At 46.2% G+C, this 18,999-nt stretch overlaps 1 protein-coding gene across 2 annotated transcripts in view; it reads left to right on the forward strand.

The window, feature by feature from the left end:
• The first annotated feature begins 2,658 nt into the window (after window positions 1–2,658).
• The window catches only part of Ttf1 (transcription termination factor 1), a 29,580-nt gene continuing 13,239 nt past the window's right edge, over window positions 2,659–18,999 (forward strand). For both annotated transcript variants that reach the window (XR_003843530.1, XM_021194329.2), the window contains exons 1-6: window positions 2,659–2,705; window positions 7,330–8,514; window positions 9,589–9,815; window positions 13,821–14,006; window positions 15,467–15,545; window positions 18,037–18,167. Coding sequence is in view for 1 of the 2 variants with exons in the window: in XM_021194329.2 (XP_021049988.1) it covers window positions 7,337–8,514; window positions 9,589–9,815; window positions 13,821–14,006; window positions 15,467–15,545; window positions 18,037–18,167 (1,801 nt within the window). In the remaining variant the exon portion in view is untranslated. The remainder of the gene's footprint in view (window positions 2,706–7,329; window positions 8,515–9,588; window positions 9,816–13,820; window positions 14,007–15,466; window positions 15,546–18,036; window positions 18,168–18,999) is intronic.

The following is an 18,999-nucleotide window of genomic DNA, read 5'->3' on the forward strand; positions in this document are numbered from 1 at the left end:
GGAACTCACTTCATAGACCAGGCTGGCCTTGAACTCAGAAATCCGCCTGCCTCTGCCTCCCAAGTGCTGGGATTAAAGGCGTGCGCCACCACGCCCGGCTTGAGGGTATTTTTTTTAAACATTTAACAATTTCATGCATACATATAGTGAGCTTTGTTCATATCATCTCCTTCTCCCTCTCCCCAGTTGCTGAACTCCCTCTTCTTGTCCACAAGTCCCTCTTCCACTTTCAGGTCTTATTTTGTGCCCCACTGAATTCAGTTAGGGTTGCTGACCTAAGCATGGTTGGGGGTGACTGACACTAAGGCATAAAGTCCTCCTGCCACCCAACAACCATTAACTATCAAGGGCACTTTCAGACAGGGCCAGGTCCTCACTATGTCTACTGATTATGAGAGCGATATAGCCCTAACTGACTTGGAACTCACAGTGTAAGCCAAACTGGCCTGGAACTCAAAGATCCATTTGCTTCTGATGCCTGAGTGCCCCACTAAAGATGTGTGTGATGAAGCTTTGAGTGTCCGGAGCTCCTTTATAAAAACTTTTTTAAGCCAGGCAGTGATGGCACACGCCTTTAATCCCAGCACTCGGGAGGCAGAGGCAGGCGGATTTCTGAGTTCGAGGCCAGCCTAGTCTACAAAGTGAGTTCCAGGACAGCCAGGGCTACACAGAGAAACCCTGTCTCGAAAAACTAAAAATTCTTTCTGTAAAATGCTTTATTTTATTGTATGCTTATGGGTTTTGGCCTACAGGAAAGTCTATGCCCCACATATATGCAGTATATGTGAGTTCATTGATCCATCTTCAGCACTAAATGCAAAAATACCCACTTCCACAAGGCCCTGCATTCATCATGAAGCAAGACACACTGATAACCAATCTGAACTCTGAACGTCAGGGCTTTACCAACCAGCAGTGGACACTGTCGGTACAAAGCAGACAGCGCAGACTTCCAGCTGCTCAAACAAGCCTGACCCGGTGTTTCTGCTTACAGTTCTTCCAGACTGCTTTACTATGTAACCCAAACCTGTGGTCCTCCTGCCTCAGCCTTACAAATGCTGGAATCACAGGCATTTGTTACTACAGCTGGAAAATTGTGCATTTTTTAAAAATTTATTTATTTATTATATGTAAGTACACTGTAGCTGTCTTCAGGCACTCCAGAAAAGGGCGTCAGATCTCGTTACAGATGGTTGTGAGCCACCATGTGGGTGCTGGGATTTGAACTCGGGACCTCTGGAAGAGCAATCAGTGCTCTTAACCACTGAGCCATCTCACCAGCCCCAAATTGTGCATTTTTTAAGACTTACTTTTTTAATGTATATGAGTGTTTTGTCTGCACATGGTATGCATATCCACCATGTGTGTACACCGGGTGCCTGAGAGGCCAGAGGAGGGCATTGGAACTGGACTTATAGAAAGCTGTATGCCACCTCATAGGTGCTGGGAACTGAACCTGGGTCCTCTGGAAAAGCAGTAAGTGCTCTTAACCACTAAACCATCTCTCCAGCCCATTTTAATCAAAGATGCTTAGTAGCTCACACAGAGGAAGCCACAATAGTTTGAAGAAAAGAAGAATAGTAGAGGGGAAAGTATGGATTGGAACCCTGGACCAGATAGATCATTTTACCAAAAGCCTCAAATTTTCCCACTACAAGAAGGGACTGAGACAGTAGTACCTAATACAGATACCTACAACATAGGATTGTTGTAAGAATCAAGAAGAGAGCTTACAGCTTTTAGGCTGCTATACGACAGCTCAGTGCTTGTTCAGCATGCATCAGTCCCCGGGATCAGTCCCTGGCACAGCATAAAACCCGGTATGTAAGCTGGTATGATGGTACCTGCCTGTTATCTCAGCACTGAAAGTAGAGGCAAAGGAATGAGAAGTCCGTGGTGAGTTTGAAGGCACCCTGGGCTACATGAGACCCTGTCTCAAATAAACAAGAGAAAAGCTTTCAACTTTTATGATCACCACACAAAAAATGTAACTTTTTTTTTTTTAGGTTTTTCGAGACAGGGTTTCTCTGTGTAGCCCTGACTGTTCTGGAACTCACTTCATAGACCAGGCTGGCCTTGAACTCAGAAATCTGCCTGCCTCTGACTCCTGAGTGCTGGGATTAAAGGCGTGTGCCACCACGCCCGGCTAAAATGTAACATTTTTAACGTTCCAGTGGTATAGTGAGTAGCTCTATTTTGATGGTTCAATTATTTTTTTTTTGTTTTTTTTTTTTTTTTTTTTTTGCTTTTCGAGATGGGATTTTTCTTTGTAGCCTTGGCTGTCCTGGACCAGACCTCAAACTCATAGATCTGCCTGCCTCTACTGGGATTAAAGGCATGTGCCACAACCTCCTGACTGCTTAGTAAGTTTTGGCTTATGATGATGATGATGATGATGATGAGTGTCTCACTGTATAGACTGGTTTCAAATTCTCTATGTAGATCAGGCTTGCTTCGAACTCACATATACCTGCCTGTGCTTCTGGAGGGCTGGGATTTGCCTGGCTTGCTTAACTAGAAGGGCACCCTTTTTCTCTAGCCTATACATAGCGTCACGACTATAGATAGGCAACTACGCATGCGTCCAATCCTTGCGCGCCTCCATGTTACTATGGCAGCCGGATGCGCAGAAGGCCGGAAGTCAATACTGTATTTCCGCCTCTCAACACTTCCGGGTTGGAAGAAGAGTGCTACATCGTCACTGGGTACGTTGGACGAGCTTTCGTTGAGTTTCTGCGCCCCAAGTGTGGCGGGCGGCTGCGCTGCGGTCTGAGGCGGGTGTGCCTGTTCCTCGCCGCCGGGGGCAGTGGGGGTCTGGGAGCCAGGCCGCGGCCCGCGGGTTCCTTCTAGTTTGTCCCTCCGGTCGCCGGCCGGGACAGAGCAGGGTCAGACAGAAGCTGGGGTGGTGAGCGGAGGTGGCGCGGGGCCGGAAGTGGGATAGATGCTTTCCCGCTCGGTAGTTGAAGCTGAGCGCTCCTCCGGGAAACTGCCGGGCTGTTTGGGAAGTTTGTGCGGAAGGGACGGTGGGACCCAGTTTGGAGCCCGTGACGGTACCCTGATAAAGTGGCTTCCGCACCGAGGCTAGTCGTCGGGCTTAACGGCATCGGAACACTTCCCTAGACCGAGGATGCCGAGAAGTGAACGGCATGGGCCAGACCTTGTTATGAGGACCTGAAGGCCTGGAGGTCTGAAAGGATGTTGATTTTACACGAAGAATGACAGACAAAATAGTTGAGGATGAGGAGGTGGCTTAGCAAGTAAAATACTTGCACAATCATGAGGACCCGAGTTTGAACTTCTAGCTTCTCCGCTTACACCCTTTCTCCTGCGCATTTAGTGAGGATAAATAATTAAGCTCTTCTGCATAAATCCCTCCAGTTCCTCAAGATTGGGTAAGGGTGTGGAGAGATGGTTCCGCGGCTGAGAGCACTTGTTGCTTGTGTAGAAGACGTGGGCCTGGTTCCCAGCATCCAGATCTATAGAGTAGGTTACACCCATCTATGACTTAAGTTCTAGGGACCTCCATGAGCATCCAGCAGACAGGAGGTGCATTCACAAAATACAATCCTTTTTTTTTTTCTCTTAATTACAAACAAGGTTCAGGAAACGTTGGTTGTAATTTATTGTTACCGAAGTGACCTCAGCCCTTGGCAAAATTCATCTGGGGCCCAAAAAGAGCTCAACAGCTTTAAAAGACAAACAAAAACCCACAATAAAACAGTAACTAAATGTGCTGTCACAATAAGGATGTGGAAAATAGGGAACTGACTCCTAATGATGACTCCTGGGAGGGTCAGGAACCAGGGGAGCTCTGGCGATGGTGCTCAGGGAAGAGACTGATGGCTAGCATATCCGTTTCAGTTTTACAGTTTGGCCCTACCCTATTTCAAGTGCTCAATAACCTCATCTGGCTAGTAGCCACCCTAGGGGACACCCAGGTCTAGAGAGACAGAACTGGTTCTGGATAGTGTTCTGGTTCTAGCCGTGATTTTAATACAGCCCAGCTGCTTTCTTGTGGGTTTTCCTTCTGTTCTCAGCACAGGGACAGCCAAAGAGAAAGCATTAATTCATGCCAAAAAGTGAAAATGACTAAGATCAGAACCAGATTAGGTTCTGGGGCTACAGTGATTATGTAAGACTGTCATAGATCCTTAACCCTAGTGCACTCCTCCTGTGTCATACCGTGCAAAGTCTTTGAAAGGGTCCCCTGCATCCCTAGGTACCACTTCCCAGCTGGGGGATATTTATGAGGGATGAAGATCTAAAACAGAGCTCTGGTACCCCATGGAAGGTGAACGAACTGCCTTGTAGTTGAGAGTTAAAGTGGTTTTATGTTTTTTGTCTTTTGTTTTTTAAAGATTTATTTATTATATATAAGTACACTGTAGCTATCTTCAGACACACCAGAAGAGGGCATCAAATTTCATTATAGATGGTTGTGAGCCACCATGTGGTTGCTGGGATTTGAACTCTGGTCCTCTGGAAGAGCAGTCAGTGCTCTTAACTCCTGAGCCATCTCTCCAGCCCTCAAGTGTTCTTTCATGGCCTCCTCCCTCCAAAGCACAGTCCTTACAGCTACGGTGCACTGCCCAGAATAAGTTAGGTGCCTTTTTTTTTTTTTTTTTTTNNACAGGGTTTCTCTGTGTAGCCCCTGGCTGTCCTGGAATTCACTCTGTAGACCAGGCTGGCCTCGAACTCAGAAATCTGCCTGCCTCTGCCTCCTGAGTGCTGGGATTAAAGGCATGCGCCACCATGCCCGGCAAGTTAGGTACCTTCTATAGGAAAGGTGCTTAGCATCTGGGTTGACTAAAGCCTCTGGGCAGAGAGAGAGAGAGAGAGAGAGAGAGAGAGAGAGAGATTGAGAGAGATTGAGATTGATTGATTCAGAGTCTGTTAGTAAAACAGAAACTACAGGTCAGAACATAAAGATAGTGAGAAGAAATCTGAAACACTGTTTTTGGCTGAGTGTGGTGGTGCACACCTTACTCCTGTCTCCCAGGAGACAGAAGCAGTTGGATATCTGTGAGTACAAGGTCTGCCTAGTCTACAGAGGGAGAGTTTTACGACAGCCAGGGTTACACAGAGAAATTCTGTCTGGGGTTTTGGGAGGAGTGCACTGTTTTGAACCACATAAGTATGTTACCTAGTCAAAGATATATTCTAAATATTTATTCTAAATATTTGGACCCAGAAGCAACTCAGATTGAGGAGAGGAATATGAAATGTTTTTAGGTAATTTTTTTTTTTTTTTTTTTTTTTTTTTTTTTTTTTTTTTTTTGCATGCAGATTTTAGCTTTATCCTGGCTGTCCTGGAATTCACTTTGTAGACCAGGCTGGCCTTGAACTCAGAAATCCACCTGCCTCTGCCTCCCAAGTGCTGGGATTAAAGGCGTGCCCCGCCACGCCTGGCTGGTAATTCTTTTTCTTTTTTTTTTTTTTTGGTAATTCTTTATGTACTGGGGAGGAGGGTCTGAGTGAGGGTCTCAGTCTCCCAAGCTGGCCTCAATCTTCCTGTGTAGCTGAGAAGGATCCTCCTAGCTCTACTCCTCAGTGCTAGGTTACAGGTATGCGCAACTGATTCAGGGAGTTTTCTTGTCTTTCTGGCCACTAACAAGACACTCTGCTCTCTTTGTCAGAGGCCAGGGACCCTGCGTGAGGTCTGGGGGATACGAAGTGATGTCAAGATGAGACTTGCTTGGCTCTAATGAAGGGCTGAGTCAGGGCTTCCAGGCAGTGGAAATGGAGCAACACACTCAAACTGCCTTCCTTTGTGGGATCTGAATGTGCCAGCACAAGAGATAGATGTTGAATGACGGAGTCGCTAATTGCTAATTTTTAAGTTACAAGTGCTTCAAAAAAGCAAATAGCCACAGAGAACAAAGAAAGGAAGCTTTCCTTTGTAAACTGATACTGGCGTTCTTCTAGATTTCATATGGAGTTTGATCAGATTCATTCCACTACTTCCCCAACTCCTAGATCGACCCCTACTTTCCTCCCTCTCCCCACAATTTCATGTCCTCTTTCTGTTTTACAAATAACCATCCAGTCAAGTTTGTGCTACCATATATCCTGAATATGGGGCCAGCCTCTGGAGCCATGTCAACCTACCATGATCATACCTTAGAGAAAACTGACTCTCCCTTCCCCAGGAGCCTGCGTCACCTCAGGAGTGGGAGCTCATTAGCCCCTTTGCCTCCACATCTGAATATTGACTGGCTTGATCTCCTGCAGGCAGCTGCGTACAGCTGCTGTAAGTTATGGACATGGCGGCCTATCATGTCCAGAAGACATGTTTTGCTCCAGTTCCCTCAGGCACTAGCTTTTAAACCCTTTCCCCTTCTGAGGTGGTCACTGAGCCTTACGGGGTGGATCTGGTTGTTCCATCTGTGGCTAAGCACTCCACTGACACATGTTCTCTGGCCTTTGACTGGTGGTGAGTTTCTGCATCAGTCAACTGTTGTCCACTGCACAAAGAAGCTTGTGTGCCGCGGTCTGTGAGCTGCCCTGGTCTGTGGTCAGGACAAGTGTAGATACAGTGACTCTGCCTGCTTAGCACAGCAGCAGTGGTAGCTTCACCCTGGGGCTGGAGCTCTCTGACCACAGGCTCTGGTCCGGAGTTGCAATACCAAGCATATGTCCTCCTATGGAGCAGGCCTTAAATCCACCCAGAAGGCAGTTATGCCACGGTCGCATCTGTAGGCACAGTTTTAGTCCACAGGGCGCAAAGCTGGGTAAGACTGGTTTGTCCACCCAGCACCCCACATAGCACCCTCTGATACTGTGAAAGCTAGCCAGTAGAGAGTGAGCTTTCTTGAAGGAACCTTCCCTCCAGGTGCTTGATGCATGCTGGCAATCCTGGAACTCAGGAGACTGAGATGGGAGGGTTGTACCCAGCCAGGGTGGGGCCGACCTGGGCTCCTCAGTAAACAGAGCAGTCGTCTACCCAAGCTCACAGGGAGCCCCAACAGCAACAGAGACCCTGGGGGAGCCAGGAAAGGACTGGGTGTGTTGGAAGAGCCTCAGCAAGTACACTTACAAGTCTGTAAGTGGCATCTGGCCCTAGGCTCTGCAGGGAAGTGTTATTGTGAACTTGGGAGGGGTGTGTATGTGTCTCATGCAGCTATGAGTCTGTCGTAAAGGCAATGGGTCCAGGCAAAGTGGATCTCACTGAACTTCCTGTATATTTTGAATAATATAAAATTTATATTCATGAATTTAATTTAATTCCAGGTTTGTCATACAGTTGTGTTTGACTGTGCTGTTACCCCTGTCCCCACACTTAATATTTAAAATGCCAAAATCAACTATCGTTGTCACATTTTCCTAAAGGAACAGGATGAAAGGGGACACAAGCAAATTTAAGACCCACACTGCAACTTTGTACAAGAAAAAGAAACGGTCTTCTGCGTCTGAAAAAAGACCTCAGAAATGGCCCCCTCAAGGCTTGGGGAGCGAGCAGCCTCAGGTACCTGTGTTGAGGAAGAGGGAGTCTCAGACACCAGCCCAGGGGAACTTAGAGAGTGAGCGGCCTCAAAAGGCCAAGAGGAAGAAGAGGAGGAGGGAGTTCCAGACACCAGCTCAGGAAAACAGGGAGAGTGGGCAGCCTCCGGTGTCCTTGCTGGGGAAGAGGAGGAGGGAGTTCCAGACACCAGCCCAGGAGAACNGNGAGAGTGAGCAGCCTCGGAAAGCCAAGAGAAGGAAGAAGAAAAAGAAAGAGTCCCAGCAGCCTACTTCCTCCCTTCTGAAAAATCCAGAAACCTTCCGTAAAGCTAAAAAAACCACTTCTGCCCACAAAAAGAAAAAGAATAGTGTTTTAGAGGTGGATATGGAAACTGGGATCATCCTTGTAGATAAAGAAAACGTGGAGAACCTGCTAGAGACTTGTAGAAAGGATGTGGACATTGTTTATGTTGATATGAGCAAGGGACAAAGGTCAGCAAGAGTGCGTGCAACAGAAGCGCTGCCCACTGCTAAACCACAGAAACATGGCTGTCGAGAGCTGCACGGCGATGTCAGGAGCAAAAAGAAACCAAAGCACCCCCAGCAAGTTGCACAGCCTGAGAGTATCTCCCTGCCCCCATCAGAGTCCTTGTCTTCTGAAGATTTAGAAGGCACAAGCACAGAAGCAGCAGTGTTTTGTAAAAAGAAGTCTAAAAAAAATGTGTTCAGGAACCAGAAACTGGAGCCTGTCCCTGACAGCCTTGATAGCTCGGAGACTATCTCTGAGAGTCGTGATACCACACACCATGGACAAGTTACTGGGGCTGGAGAAGAAGGTGAGAGCACCAAGGAATCCCACAGTATCAGGAAAAAGTCCAAGAAAAAGAAGCACAGATCTGTTGCTCTTGCCACATCTAGTGACAGTGCCTCAGCGCTAGACAGCAAGGCTGAGAATGCCCGGGTGGACTCACCAGAAGGCAGCGGTGCTGTGAGGAAAGAGGATGTGGACCACAGGCCAGCGGAGGCAGAAGCCCAGGCTTGTTCCACTGGGAAGCACAGGGAAGAGATGCAGAGGTAAGGTGGGAATGGGGTGTGTCTTCTGTGTGCATATGAGATGACAGAAATCTTAAGGCTTGAGACATTTAATTGAGCAGATAGCTGGATGTTTTCATATGTAAATGAAGATAGTTTAATTAGATTTTACTGAGATCTATCTAATTCTATAAGTTTGCGCCATTTAAGACTTCCCAGTCCCCATGGCTTGTCTAAGAGTGTATGGACATAAGGGCCATGTACCTTACACTGGGGATTCTCCGGAGCAGCAGAAGCTTGGCTCCCGCACAAGGACTGTAGCTATGGTTACCCGTCTCCTGCTGTATCAGTCTACTTCCCCACTTGCAGAGCCTGGACCTGGGTCAGATTTTTCTCTTCTTACTTTTCATTCAGTAATCTTTTTGTGTTTGTTTGGTAGTTCTGGCTTTGAGTAGTTTTACATGACTGCTAAATATTAAGTGTCACATGGGATGGTATTGATAACACGTATGAGCCATTCACACTGTTCTCTCACTGGGACATTGTCAGTACATCGATCATGAGGCAGGAATACACTAAGACTGTAGCTCTAGCTTTCCTTGGGCCACAGGTCTTAGGAAAGTCACTAACTTGCTAACAAGTAGACTGGAGGGTGTAGTTTCCAGTCTGACAGACTCACTGGTGTTGTGCCTGAACGTGTTAAGTAGGCAGGTTCTGCCATCTGCTGGAGAACTGGGAAAAGCATTTGGGAAAATCGAGGGAGAAATGAGGCCTGGGCGGCAGGAACAGCCACAGCTGGGTATGCCCTGAGCACCAGCCAGCCAGTAAGGAGCCAAAGGGGAGAGATCAAAGGGGCTTTATTTACTAGAACCAAGGGTGAGAATTAGCACATAAACTAGCACTGACTGGTAGATCGAGTTATCTGTCCAGTTATCTCTGTCCGCAGGCCCATCTAAGCTAATCAAGGTGCATAAAGAATTTGAAAATTATTGAATGAATGGCTGCCTCCCAGGTGCAGTTTAACCTCAGTACTTTTCTAGACTGAGACCCGTTCAGGGAGAGTTAAAAGGTGTTAGCTGGAGAGATAACTTGCTGGTAACCCAGTTTCTCCCTTAGGTTAGAACCTACCCATGAAGAAGAAAGCAATTTGGAATCAGCTAGCAATTCTGCAACAAGACCCATATCTGAGGACCGGAGAGATTCTGATGACTCGGATGTTGATTTGGGCTCTGCAGTGAGACAGCTGCGAGAGTTCATTCCTGACATACAGGAAAGGGCGGCCACCACCATCAGACGCATGTATCGGGACGACCTAGGGCGCTTCAAAGAATTCAAGGCACAAGGTAAACTTGCCAGTGTACTGCTTTTGAGTGACTTGAACTGATGGAGAAGCATTCTTTAAAAAGATCTTAAAGCTGGGCAGTGGTGGCACCAACCTTTAATTCCAGCACTTGGGAGGCAGAGGCAGGCAGATTTCTGAGTTTGAGGCCAGCCTGGTCTACAGAGTGAGTTCCAGGACAGCCAGGGCTACACAGAGAAACCCTGTCTCGAAAAACCAAAAAAAAAAAAAAAAAAAAAACAAAAAAAAAAAAAAAAATTTTTAAAAAAGGTCTTCAAGCTGGTTAGTGTTAGAACATGCCTTTAATCCCAGCACTTGAGAGGCAGAGAAGTAGGTAGATCTCTATAAGTTTGAGACCTACCGATCGAGTTCCAGGACAGCTAAGGCAACACAGAAACCCTGTCTTGAAAAAAAAGATCTTAGAAGCTATAGATCTGAGACCATGTGTCACAACTGAGCAGTACTTACTTAGCAGTTGCTGCCCAAGGAATGTTAAAAATCACCTTTTAAAACCTGTTTCCTCATTGCATGTATTTATAGTGCATGCTAGTATATTGCATAAGTGCTCTTTCATACAAATAAGCACTGTGCATTGAGTGAGGGGGCTCTGACTCTGGGAGTCAAAGCATTGAAGAGATTAGAAACAAACAGGCTAAGCAATGCACCCCAAGAACCTCTCACAGACAGTTACAGAGCAGTATCTTGAGTGCCCTTTTTGCTAGTAGCCCCCTCATGTTGAACCCTGAGGTAAAACAGGCTGAGCTCAAACTCTTAGTCCTCCTTCCTTGGCTTCCCGAGTGCTGGAATTAACAATTGTGCATCACCATGCCTTGCTCCAAATATAAATTACTGGGTCGTTTATTTAATTTTGTGGTATGTATATATGTATGCGTGCATACACTGTTTGGGCCTGGAGTTAGCCATGCACCAACCACTCAGACAATGGTCTCAAATATGATGAAGGTGTATTAAACACTTTCAGATTGATCAATCAGGGCCACAAAAAGAAAACCTGTCTGTCCTCAGGGAAGACTTTTTATATGAAAACCTGGGTTCAAAGGTTTGAAGGCAAGCAGTGAAGTTACTGTTGTAGTTCATCAAAAGACCCTCACTCACAAAGACCACAGAGACCGCCATTGCTGCAAACCGCATGAGGATTTTTATTGATCCAACATGTTGGGGACCCCCCTCTCAGCACACAGGCCAGAGGAGAGACCCAGAACAAACAAAGAACACACTTTTTATACCTTTGGAAGGGGCAGATTTGAGCAACAGGGTTCTCACTGGTGTAGCACGTATCCCTTTCTTTTCAGGCACTGGTTGGTTGGTATAGCGACTAAGTAACCCTTTGGCCTAGTCCCTCACTTTGCTTGCCTCCATGGTAGGTTATTATGATTTGGTCTGCAAAGCAGTAATACATTTTGAACTTATGGATCAGCTATTAATGTCACAGCTATTAACATCAGGGGGATTCTAGCGAAAAGGTCAGGGTGTGTCTTAGTCAGGGTTTCTATTCCTGGACAAACATCATGACCAAGAAGCAAGTTGGGGAGGAAAGGGTTTATTCAGCTTACACCTCCACACTGCTGTTATCACCAAAGAAAGTCAGGGCTGGAACTCAAGCAGGTCAGGAGCTGATGCAGGGGCCATGGAGGGATGTTTCTTTCTTTCTTTTTTATTTATTTATTTATTATATGTAAGTACACTGTAGCTGTCTTCAGACACTCCAGAAGAGGGCGTCAGATCTTGTTACGGATGTTTATGAGCCATCATGTGGTTGCTGGGATTTGAAATCTGGACCTTCGGAAGAGCAGTCGGGTGCTCTTACCTGCTGAGCCATCTCACCAGCCCGAGGGATGTTTCTTACTGGCTTGCTCAGTCTGCTCTCTTATAGAACCAAGACTGCCAGCCCAGAGATGGCACCACCCACAAGGGGTCCTCCCCCTTGATCACTAATTGAGAAAATGCCTTATAGCTGGATCTCATAGAGGCATTTCCCCAGCTGAAGCTCCTTTCTTTCTTTTTTTTTTTTTTTTCTTGAGACAGTGTTTCTCTGTATAGCCCTTGCTGTCCTGGAACTCACTTTCTAGACCAGGCTGGCCTCGAACTCAGAAATCTGCCTGCCTCTGCCTCCCAAGTACTGGGAATAAAGGCGTGCACCACCACGCCCAGCTCTGAAGCTCCTTTCTGTGTAATAACTCCAGCCTGTGTCAAGTTGACACAAAACTAGCCAGTACAGGGTGGCTTGTGGTCTTAGTAAGAATTCAGTGTTAGGAGAGGGGGAGAATTGCTAATATTGTTATGGTTATTTCTCTGAGAACAACTAATATTGTTTTGGCAGCTTGTAAGCTCAGTCATTTTGACCACTAAAACTCTGTTTTCACATTTGTTTAGTCAGCCAGCTTCCTTATCTGATTCTGCACTTGGCCTACTAGTACAGTTTGGAAAGTCCTTTTCGAAGGGAGAAGGTACTGGATGGTGTTGAATTTACTTTGGATATTACAGTACAACATTTATGGCTAACTGGACAAAATATGATTAGCTAACCTTTTTTTTTTTTTTTTTTTTTTTTTTTTTTTTTTTCCAGATAGGGTTTATCTATAGCCCTGGCTGTCCTGGAAATCACTTTGTAGACCAGGCTCCAGGCTGGCCTCGAACTCAGAAATCCGCCTGCCTCTGCTTCCCAAGTGCTGGGATTAAAGGTGTGCGCCACCACTGCCCAGCTGATTAGCTAACCTTTAAACTGACTGGTCCTATGTAAGGTATGAGGAGTAGTGGACAGGTGGTGAACAGGGGGATTTTAGAACATTGAGGTAACAGGGTACAAGTAATTCAACCATAACTTTTTGGCTTATTAATAACATTCTTCAATGTTAGTTAAAATAATAAGTATGAATTTAATTTCACCTTGTGAGTAACATGGAGCCTAAATACAATATGGCTACAGTTGTGTTGGCAGGAGTAAGCCTCAACATGTATAATAACCCTAAAACCAGGGCTGAGGGTAAAGCACTTGACTAGCATGCAGCCAGCGCTTGGGGTCATTCCCAGAATCCACATAAACTGAGTGCGCTGATACAAGTTTAATCCCAGGACTCAGGAAGTGAAATCAGGAGTCAGAGTTCAGGTCCATCCTTAGCTACATAGGGAGTTTGCAGCCAGCCTGAGCTCTGTGAAACTCTGTCGCAACCAAACAAAATACCCAAAACCAGACAGGTAAACTCCTGAGTCTCCAAGTCTGCTAAAGGAAAGAACTGGGTTTCACACGGTTGATCCGTAATGACTGCATAAAGAGCAGGAGTTCAATGTAAACTGTATTGTGTTTTGTTGATTTATAGGAAGTGTGTGTTATTTCAGCAGGTTCATGCTAGCCCCTGTGAACACCACTCTCGGAGTTTAGTGGTGTGGAGGTAGAGTGGGGCTTCTTTTAGATTCTTCTAAGATGTCCGTTGCTTGTTAATATAACTATCTTAAAGATATTGAAAAAGCAAACAAGTCCCTGTGGAAGAGGCTGTCTGGAAAGACTTGGAAAGGAAAGATACGGTTTACACTAGAATTGAGGATGGGGACTGGGGAGCCACTCTGTGCCAAAGATATCAGTGGGCTGTTCCTGCCCAGTGGGTTGCTCCCAGCTGGTCCGAATACAGTAGGTTTCCCTTGGGGCTCTGGGAGATGCTCAGTCAGTAAAGTGCTTGTTGCACAAACATGACCTGAGTTTTGTTCCAGAAGCCATGTAACAAAGCTGGGCCTGGTGGCATATGCCTTTAACCCTAACACTGGGGAGGTAGACACCAGAAGACCTTTGGGGTTTGCTGGCCAGCCAGCCTGGCAAACTTGGTCAGTAGGAGAGCCTGTCTCCAAAAAAGATGGATAATCCTGTAGTCTCCATACATACATGTTTACACGCATACGCATGCACGCACTCAGAGAGAAAAAGAGAGAGAGATGAGTGCAGTGGGTTTGCTTCATTGTTGACAGTCTGTACTTTACTTCCTCACTCCAATTCTAGGTGTGGCTATTAGATTTGGCAAATTTTCTGCTAAAGAAAATAAACAAATAGAAAAAAATGTGCAAGATTTCTTGTCCCTGACTGGAATTGAGAGTGCAGACAAGCTGCTGTACACAGACAGATACCCAGAGGAAAGGTCTCAGATCACCAACCTAAAACGGAAGCATGCCTTCAGACTGCACATTGGTAAGTGGGGGAAGAGACCCAAGCCTCCCTCAGTCTTCCCACAGCTGCCTGCAGCCCTGTGGTGAGGAAATTCTTCTTCTGAATCCCATGGGATTTGCAGTGCAACCCTGTCTCTCGAGAGTAGTCCTTCAATGGATTTTGTGAAAAACTGATTTTCTATCCTGACCATTTGGCAGTAATTATGCCTTTTACTTTCTTTACCTGTCTGTCATTCCTTCCATGCATTATGATCTTCTAAATGAAGTGCTCTGAGCCAAATCCCTGCTAGAGGGCTGCTGGTGAGAAAGTTAGGAGCTCAGTGAGTCTCCCACAAATGACCCCATGCCCAGAAGTTTACGGAAGCACAAATTGTATACAGCAGATTATTAAAAACAAGACACAAAGTTACAGAGAGAAGAGAGGAGCAGGTGGATCGTGGAGGAGTCAGGGAAAGGAGTTAAGAGTGAATATGATCAAAATACACTGCATAAGATTTATTGATTTAATATGTTCACAGTGTTCCGCCTGCATGTATTCCTGTAGGCAGAAGAGGGCACTAGGTTACATTATAGATTGTTGTGAGCCACCATATGGTTGCTGGGAATTGAACTCAGGACCTCTGGAAGAGCTGACAGTGTTCTTAACTTCTGGGCTTTGTCTCCAGACCCCCAAAATATTTTATTTTATTTTATTTTTATTGTTTTCATCTTTCTGAAGGGTTTCTCTGTGTAGCCCTGGCTATCGTGAAATTTGCTTTGTAGATAATGCTGGCCTCGAACTCAGAGATCCACCTGCATCTACCACCCAAGAGCTGGGATCAAAGATGTGCACCATCAAGTCTGCAAAAGATGTATTTTCAAAAAAGATGAATAGGGGGCTGGTGAGAGGGCCAGTGGTTAAGAGTACTGACTGCTCTTCCTGAGTTCAAATCCCAGCAACCACATGGTGGCTCACAACCATCTGTAATGAAATCTGATGCCCTCTTCTGGTGTGTCTGAAGACAGCTACAGCGTACTTACATATAATAAATAAATAAATATTTTTTTAAAAAAGGTGAAAAAGATGAATAAGTGGTAAGAGATCCCTCATGAAAGAACCACTTTTGAACTAGAAGATGGTAATCTCCCAAGTGTTTTCAGTGTACAGGGAGGCAGGGGAAGGCTCTCTGGAGAGAGGGAGGTAGGGAGGCTTGGCTGGGAGATGATGAGCTTGGCTGGTCTCCATGAGCTTTGTGCCCCTCCAATCATGCTGAAGTGGCAATCCGGTGAGTAGATCTGCAAACCCAGCGTGCACTGCTCCTCAAGGCAGTGTTAACTGTGCATCTGTTCTGACAGTGCAGGGCGCATGAAGCCCCAACATTCCTCTGCACACTGCTGCATATAACTTAATCATGTCATGAAGGGCTCCATTAGGTTCCTTTGGTGTCTGTGACCGTCTCACGTTAGCCACATGCCACCTCTCTGTCTTTCACCTCTCTGCAGGGAAGGGCATCGCTCGGCCCTGGAAGCTTGTGTACTACCGTGCAAAGAAGATATTTGATGTGAATAACTACAAAGGCAGGTAAGATAATCTCAATGCTGGCGCCAGAAGTGGTCCTGATGGCAAGAAACAGCTACGAGTGACAGCTGAGGGTCACAAAGGGTTTTGCATTGAAACCTGACTGGAGATTGTTAGGTTTACACCTTTAAGATTCATTTTCAGCTGGGCGTGGTGGTGCATGCCTTTAATCCCAGCACTTGGGAGGCAGAGGCAGGCGGATTTCTGAGTTCGAGGCCAGCCTGGTCTACAAAATTGAGTTCCAGGACAGCCAGAGCTATACAGAGAAACCCTGTCTCAAAAAAACCAGAAAAAGAAAAAAGAAAAAAAAAAAAAGGTTCATTTTCACTCCCAATTCTTTAATAAGCCCTGTGGAATTGCCTGCCTCCTGTATCCTGTGTATCTGTGTACCTGGGCTGCAGCACTGGGCATCTCCTGCCTCATTACCTGTGGCTCTGTGAGCTCCGTTCTCCACTGCACATGGTGACCTTCCAGCACCGTGGTGCTCCCTTCTGCCCTGTGCTTCATACTCTCTTCCTTCCCCCAGAGAAAGTCCTCAGTTTTCATCTATGTCCAACATTCTGAATTATTATTATTATTTGTTGTTGTTGTTGTTTGTTTGTTTTGGGTTTGTTTGTTTGTTTTACAAGACAGGGTTTCTCTGTATTGCCCTGGCTGTCCTGGAACTCACTCTGTAGACCAGGCTGGCCTCAAACTCAGAAATCAGCCTGCCTCTGCCTCCCAAGTGCTGGGATTAAAGGCATGCGCCACCACCTCCCGGCTCTGAATTATTTTTAAAATTAATTTTAGTTTTTATTTATTTTTCGGGCATGCTTTTTAAGTGAGTCAGAAACCTGAACTGAGATGGTCAAGCTGACCTGGCAAACGTCACACTGCTGCGCTATCTCCCAGCCCCGTTCCCTCCCTCTCTCCCACCACCACTGCCCACTGTAGCCTCATGCTCCCACCCATAATTCTTTCCTTTTTAACCTAAAAAAACTTACTCTGTATATGTGTGTGTGTGCATCTAACTGTATGTATGTGCACCACACATACACAGGAGCCTGCAGAGGTCAGAAGAGGCACGAGATCGCCCAGAACTGGGGTTATAGGCTGTTGTGAGCCACCATGCGGGTGCTGAGACCTGAACCTGGGACCTCTGCAAGAGTAGTAAGTGTGGCTGGGTATGATGATACACACCTTTCATCCCAGCACATGGGAGGCAGAGGCAGGCAGATCTCTTGTAAGTTCGAGGCCAGCCTGGTCTACAGAGCTAGTTTCAGGACAGCCAGGCCTACATAGAGAGACTTTATCCTAAAAAAAAAAAAAAAAAAAAAACCAGAAAAGAATAGTAAGTGCTTTTAACCACTGAGATATCTATTCAGCTGTCACTTACAGTTCATGTCCTTTAGGTTGTGAGTCTGTCCTTTTTCTGCTGAGCCCTCTGTCGGGCCCACTGCCCACAATGTCTAATAATGAAGAGAAGTGTGTCTGTGGTTTCCACAGTCCCCATTTGTGAGTGTACTTTCTGCAGGCACAGGAGCACTGTTGTGCTAGAGAAGGTCATCACCAGAGGTTATCACTGTTCTACCAGACCTTAGTTTGACCGTTGTCCCCACCATGACCCTGGGTTATGATTTTAAAAAATCTAAGGTTATGACAATAGCTATTTTTTTGCTTCAGCATTTATGGTGTTTAAAATCTTTGTTTAGTAACTTATCCCACTTTGATATTTAGTAGAATTAATTCAGGCACATATTTAAGTTAAGAACAAACTGACCAGACCTTTTCCTTGGGCCTTGCCTCCCAGAGCTATGCCATCGACTATACAACCAAGTGTAATTAGGCCATATTGCCATTAAGTGGTGAGTCAGTGCTGTGCTGGGTTTAGAACACTGACCCCTGGAAGTAGTGTGCCATGCACTTAGGTGGCACCCAGGCCTGGTATTTGCCAGGACATATCAAGTCATGGAGTCACATCCCCAAGTCCAAGGAAGTAGGTTCTTACTACCGATCATATGAATACTAAGTGAAGGAATTCTTCCATGTGGGGAGTGATACATGGCTGGGTAGCTTGGGCAGCGCTGGTCTAGAGGAGGTAGTGTAATCCATAGGTCCATAGATGCCAAGTGCAGACCTAGAGCAGTGCAGGAAAAGATGCTCAGCGGAGGGGGCACTCAGCTCTGTGACTGTGTAGTGTTCCCTGCAGGGTATCATCCAGGGTGATGTGTGGGGACAGCCCTGTGCAAGCCACCACAGAAGCTGTGCTATAAGGACAGGCCTAGATGGTTTGATGTGGCCTATGGGAGACTGGGTAGACCTTGGCTCTTCCAGCCGTGACTGGTGCCATAATCACCACTGAAATGCGTGGACAGGCAGTAAGGGGCTCCAGCCATGGGTAGGAGGGGCATGGCTTCCTGTCAGTGCTGCTGTTAGCTTTTCCAAGATTCTGCCACAGGATGCCGTTCCTAGTCTTGGATTTCATGAAACCTAGCAATCATTTTCCTTCTCTCAGGTACAATGAAGAAGATACTAAGAAGCTGAAGGCATACCATTCCCTCCATGGAAACAACTGGAAAAAGATTGGGGCCATGGTGGCCCGAAGCAGCCTCTCAGTCGCCCTCAAGTTCTCTCAGATTGGTGGTAGTAAGTGGCTGCTCTGTGAAATAAGCCCATGACTGAACCAGTGTGCAGAGGCCTCTGTGGCCCACTCTTAGTGTGTGCTCCTTTAAAAGGCCCTCTGTAGGCCTATTCCTTTGACTTCTCTGTGTGCACTGACCATGCCTCAGTCCATACCCTGCAGCATGAACTGCTGCGCATGCCAGCCCTTCCAGAAGTTGACCAGGAGGGAGCTTGGGGGAGTGAGATGTGTGGCCACTTTACCCCAGAATGTTGGGCCTTAAACTGGGTAGAGTGGCCGGGCCTGGTGGCGCAGGCCTTTAATCCCAGCACTCGGGAGGCAGAGGCAGGCGGATTTCTGAGTTCGAGGCCAGCCTGGTCTACCAAGTGAGTTCTAGGACAGCCAGGGCTATACAGAGAAACCCTGTCTCGAAAAACAAAAACAAAAACAAAAACAAAAACAAAAACAAAAAAAATAAAAAACTGGGTAGAGTGGAACACACCTTTAATCCCAGCACTTGGGAGACAGAGGCAAGCAGATCTCTGAATTTAAGGCCAGTCTGGCCTACATAGTGAATTCCAGGACACCCAGGGCTTCATAGAGAGTTGCTGTCTCAAAAAATCAAAAAACAAAACAAAACAAGTTGTCAGTTATTTTCAGTTTGTTTGATTGAACTATTCCCATGAGTTTCTGGAAAGCACCTGATTTATCATCCCCCCCACCCCTTTTTTTTTTTTTTTTAATTTTTTTTTTTTTTTTTTTTTTTTTTTTTTTTTTTTTTTTTTTTTTTTGTTTTTTCATCACTGGGTTTTCTCTGTGTAGCCCTGGCTGTCCTGGAACTCACTTTGTAGACCAGGC

The sequence above is a fragment of the Mus pahari genome, chromosome 3 (assembly GCF_900095145.1).
Source record: "Mus pahari chromosome 3, PAHARI_EIJ_v1.1, whole genome shotgun sequence".
NCBI classification, from domain to species: Eukaryota; Metazoa; Chordata; class Mammalia; order Rodentia; family Muridae; genus Mus; species Mus pahari.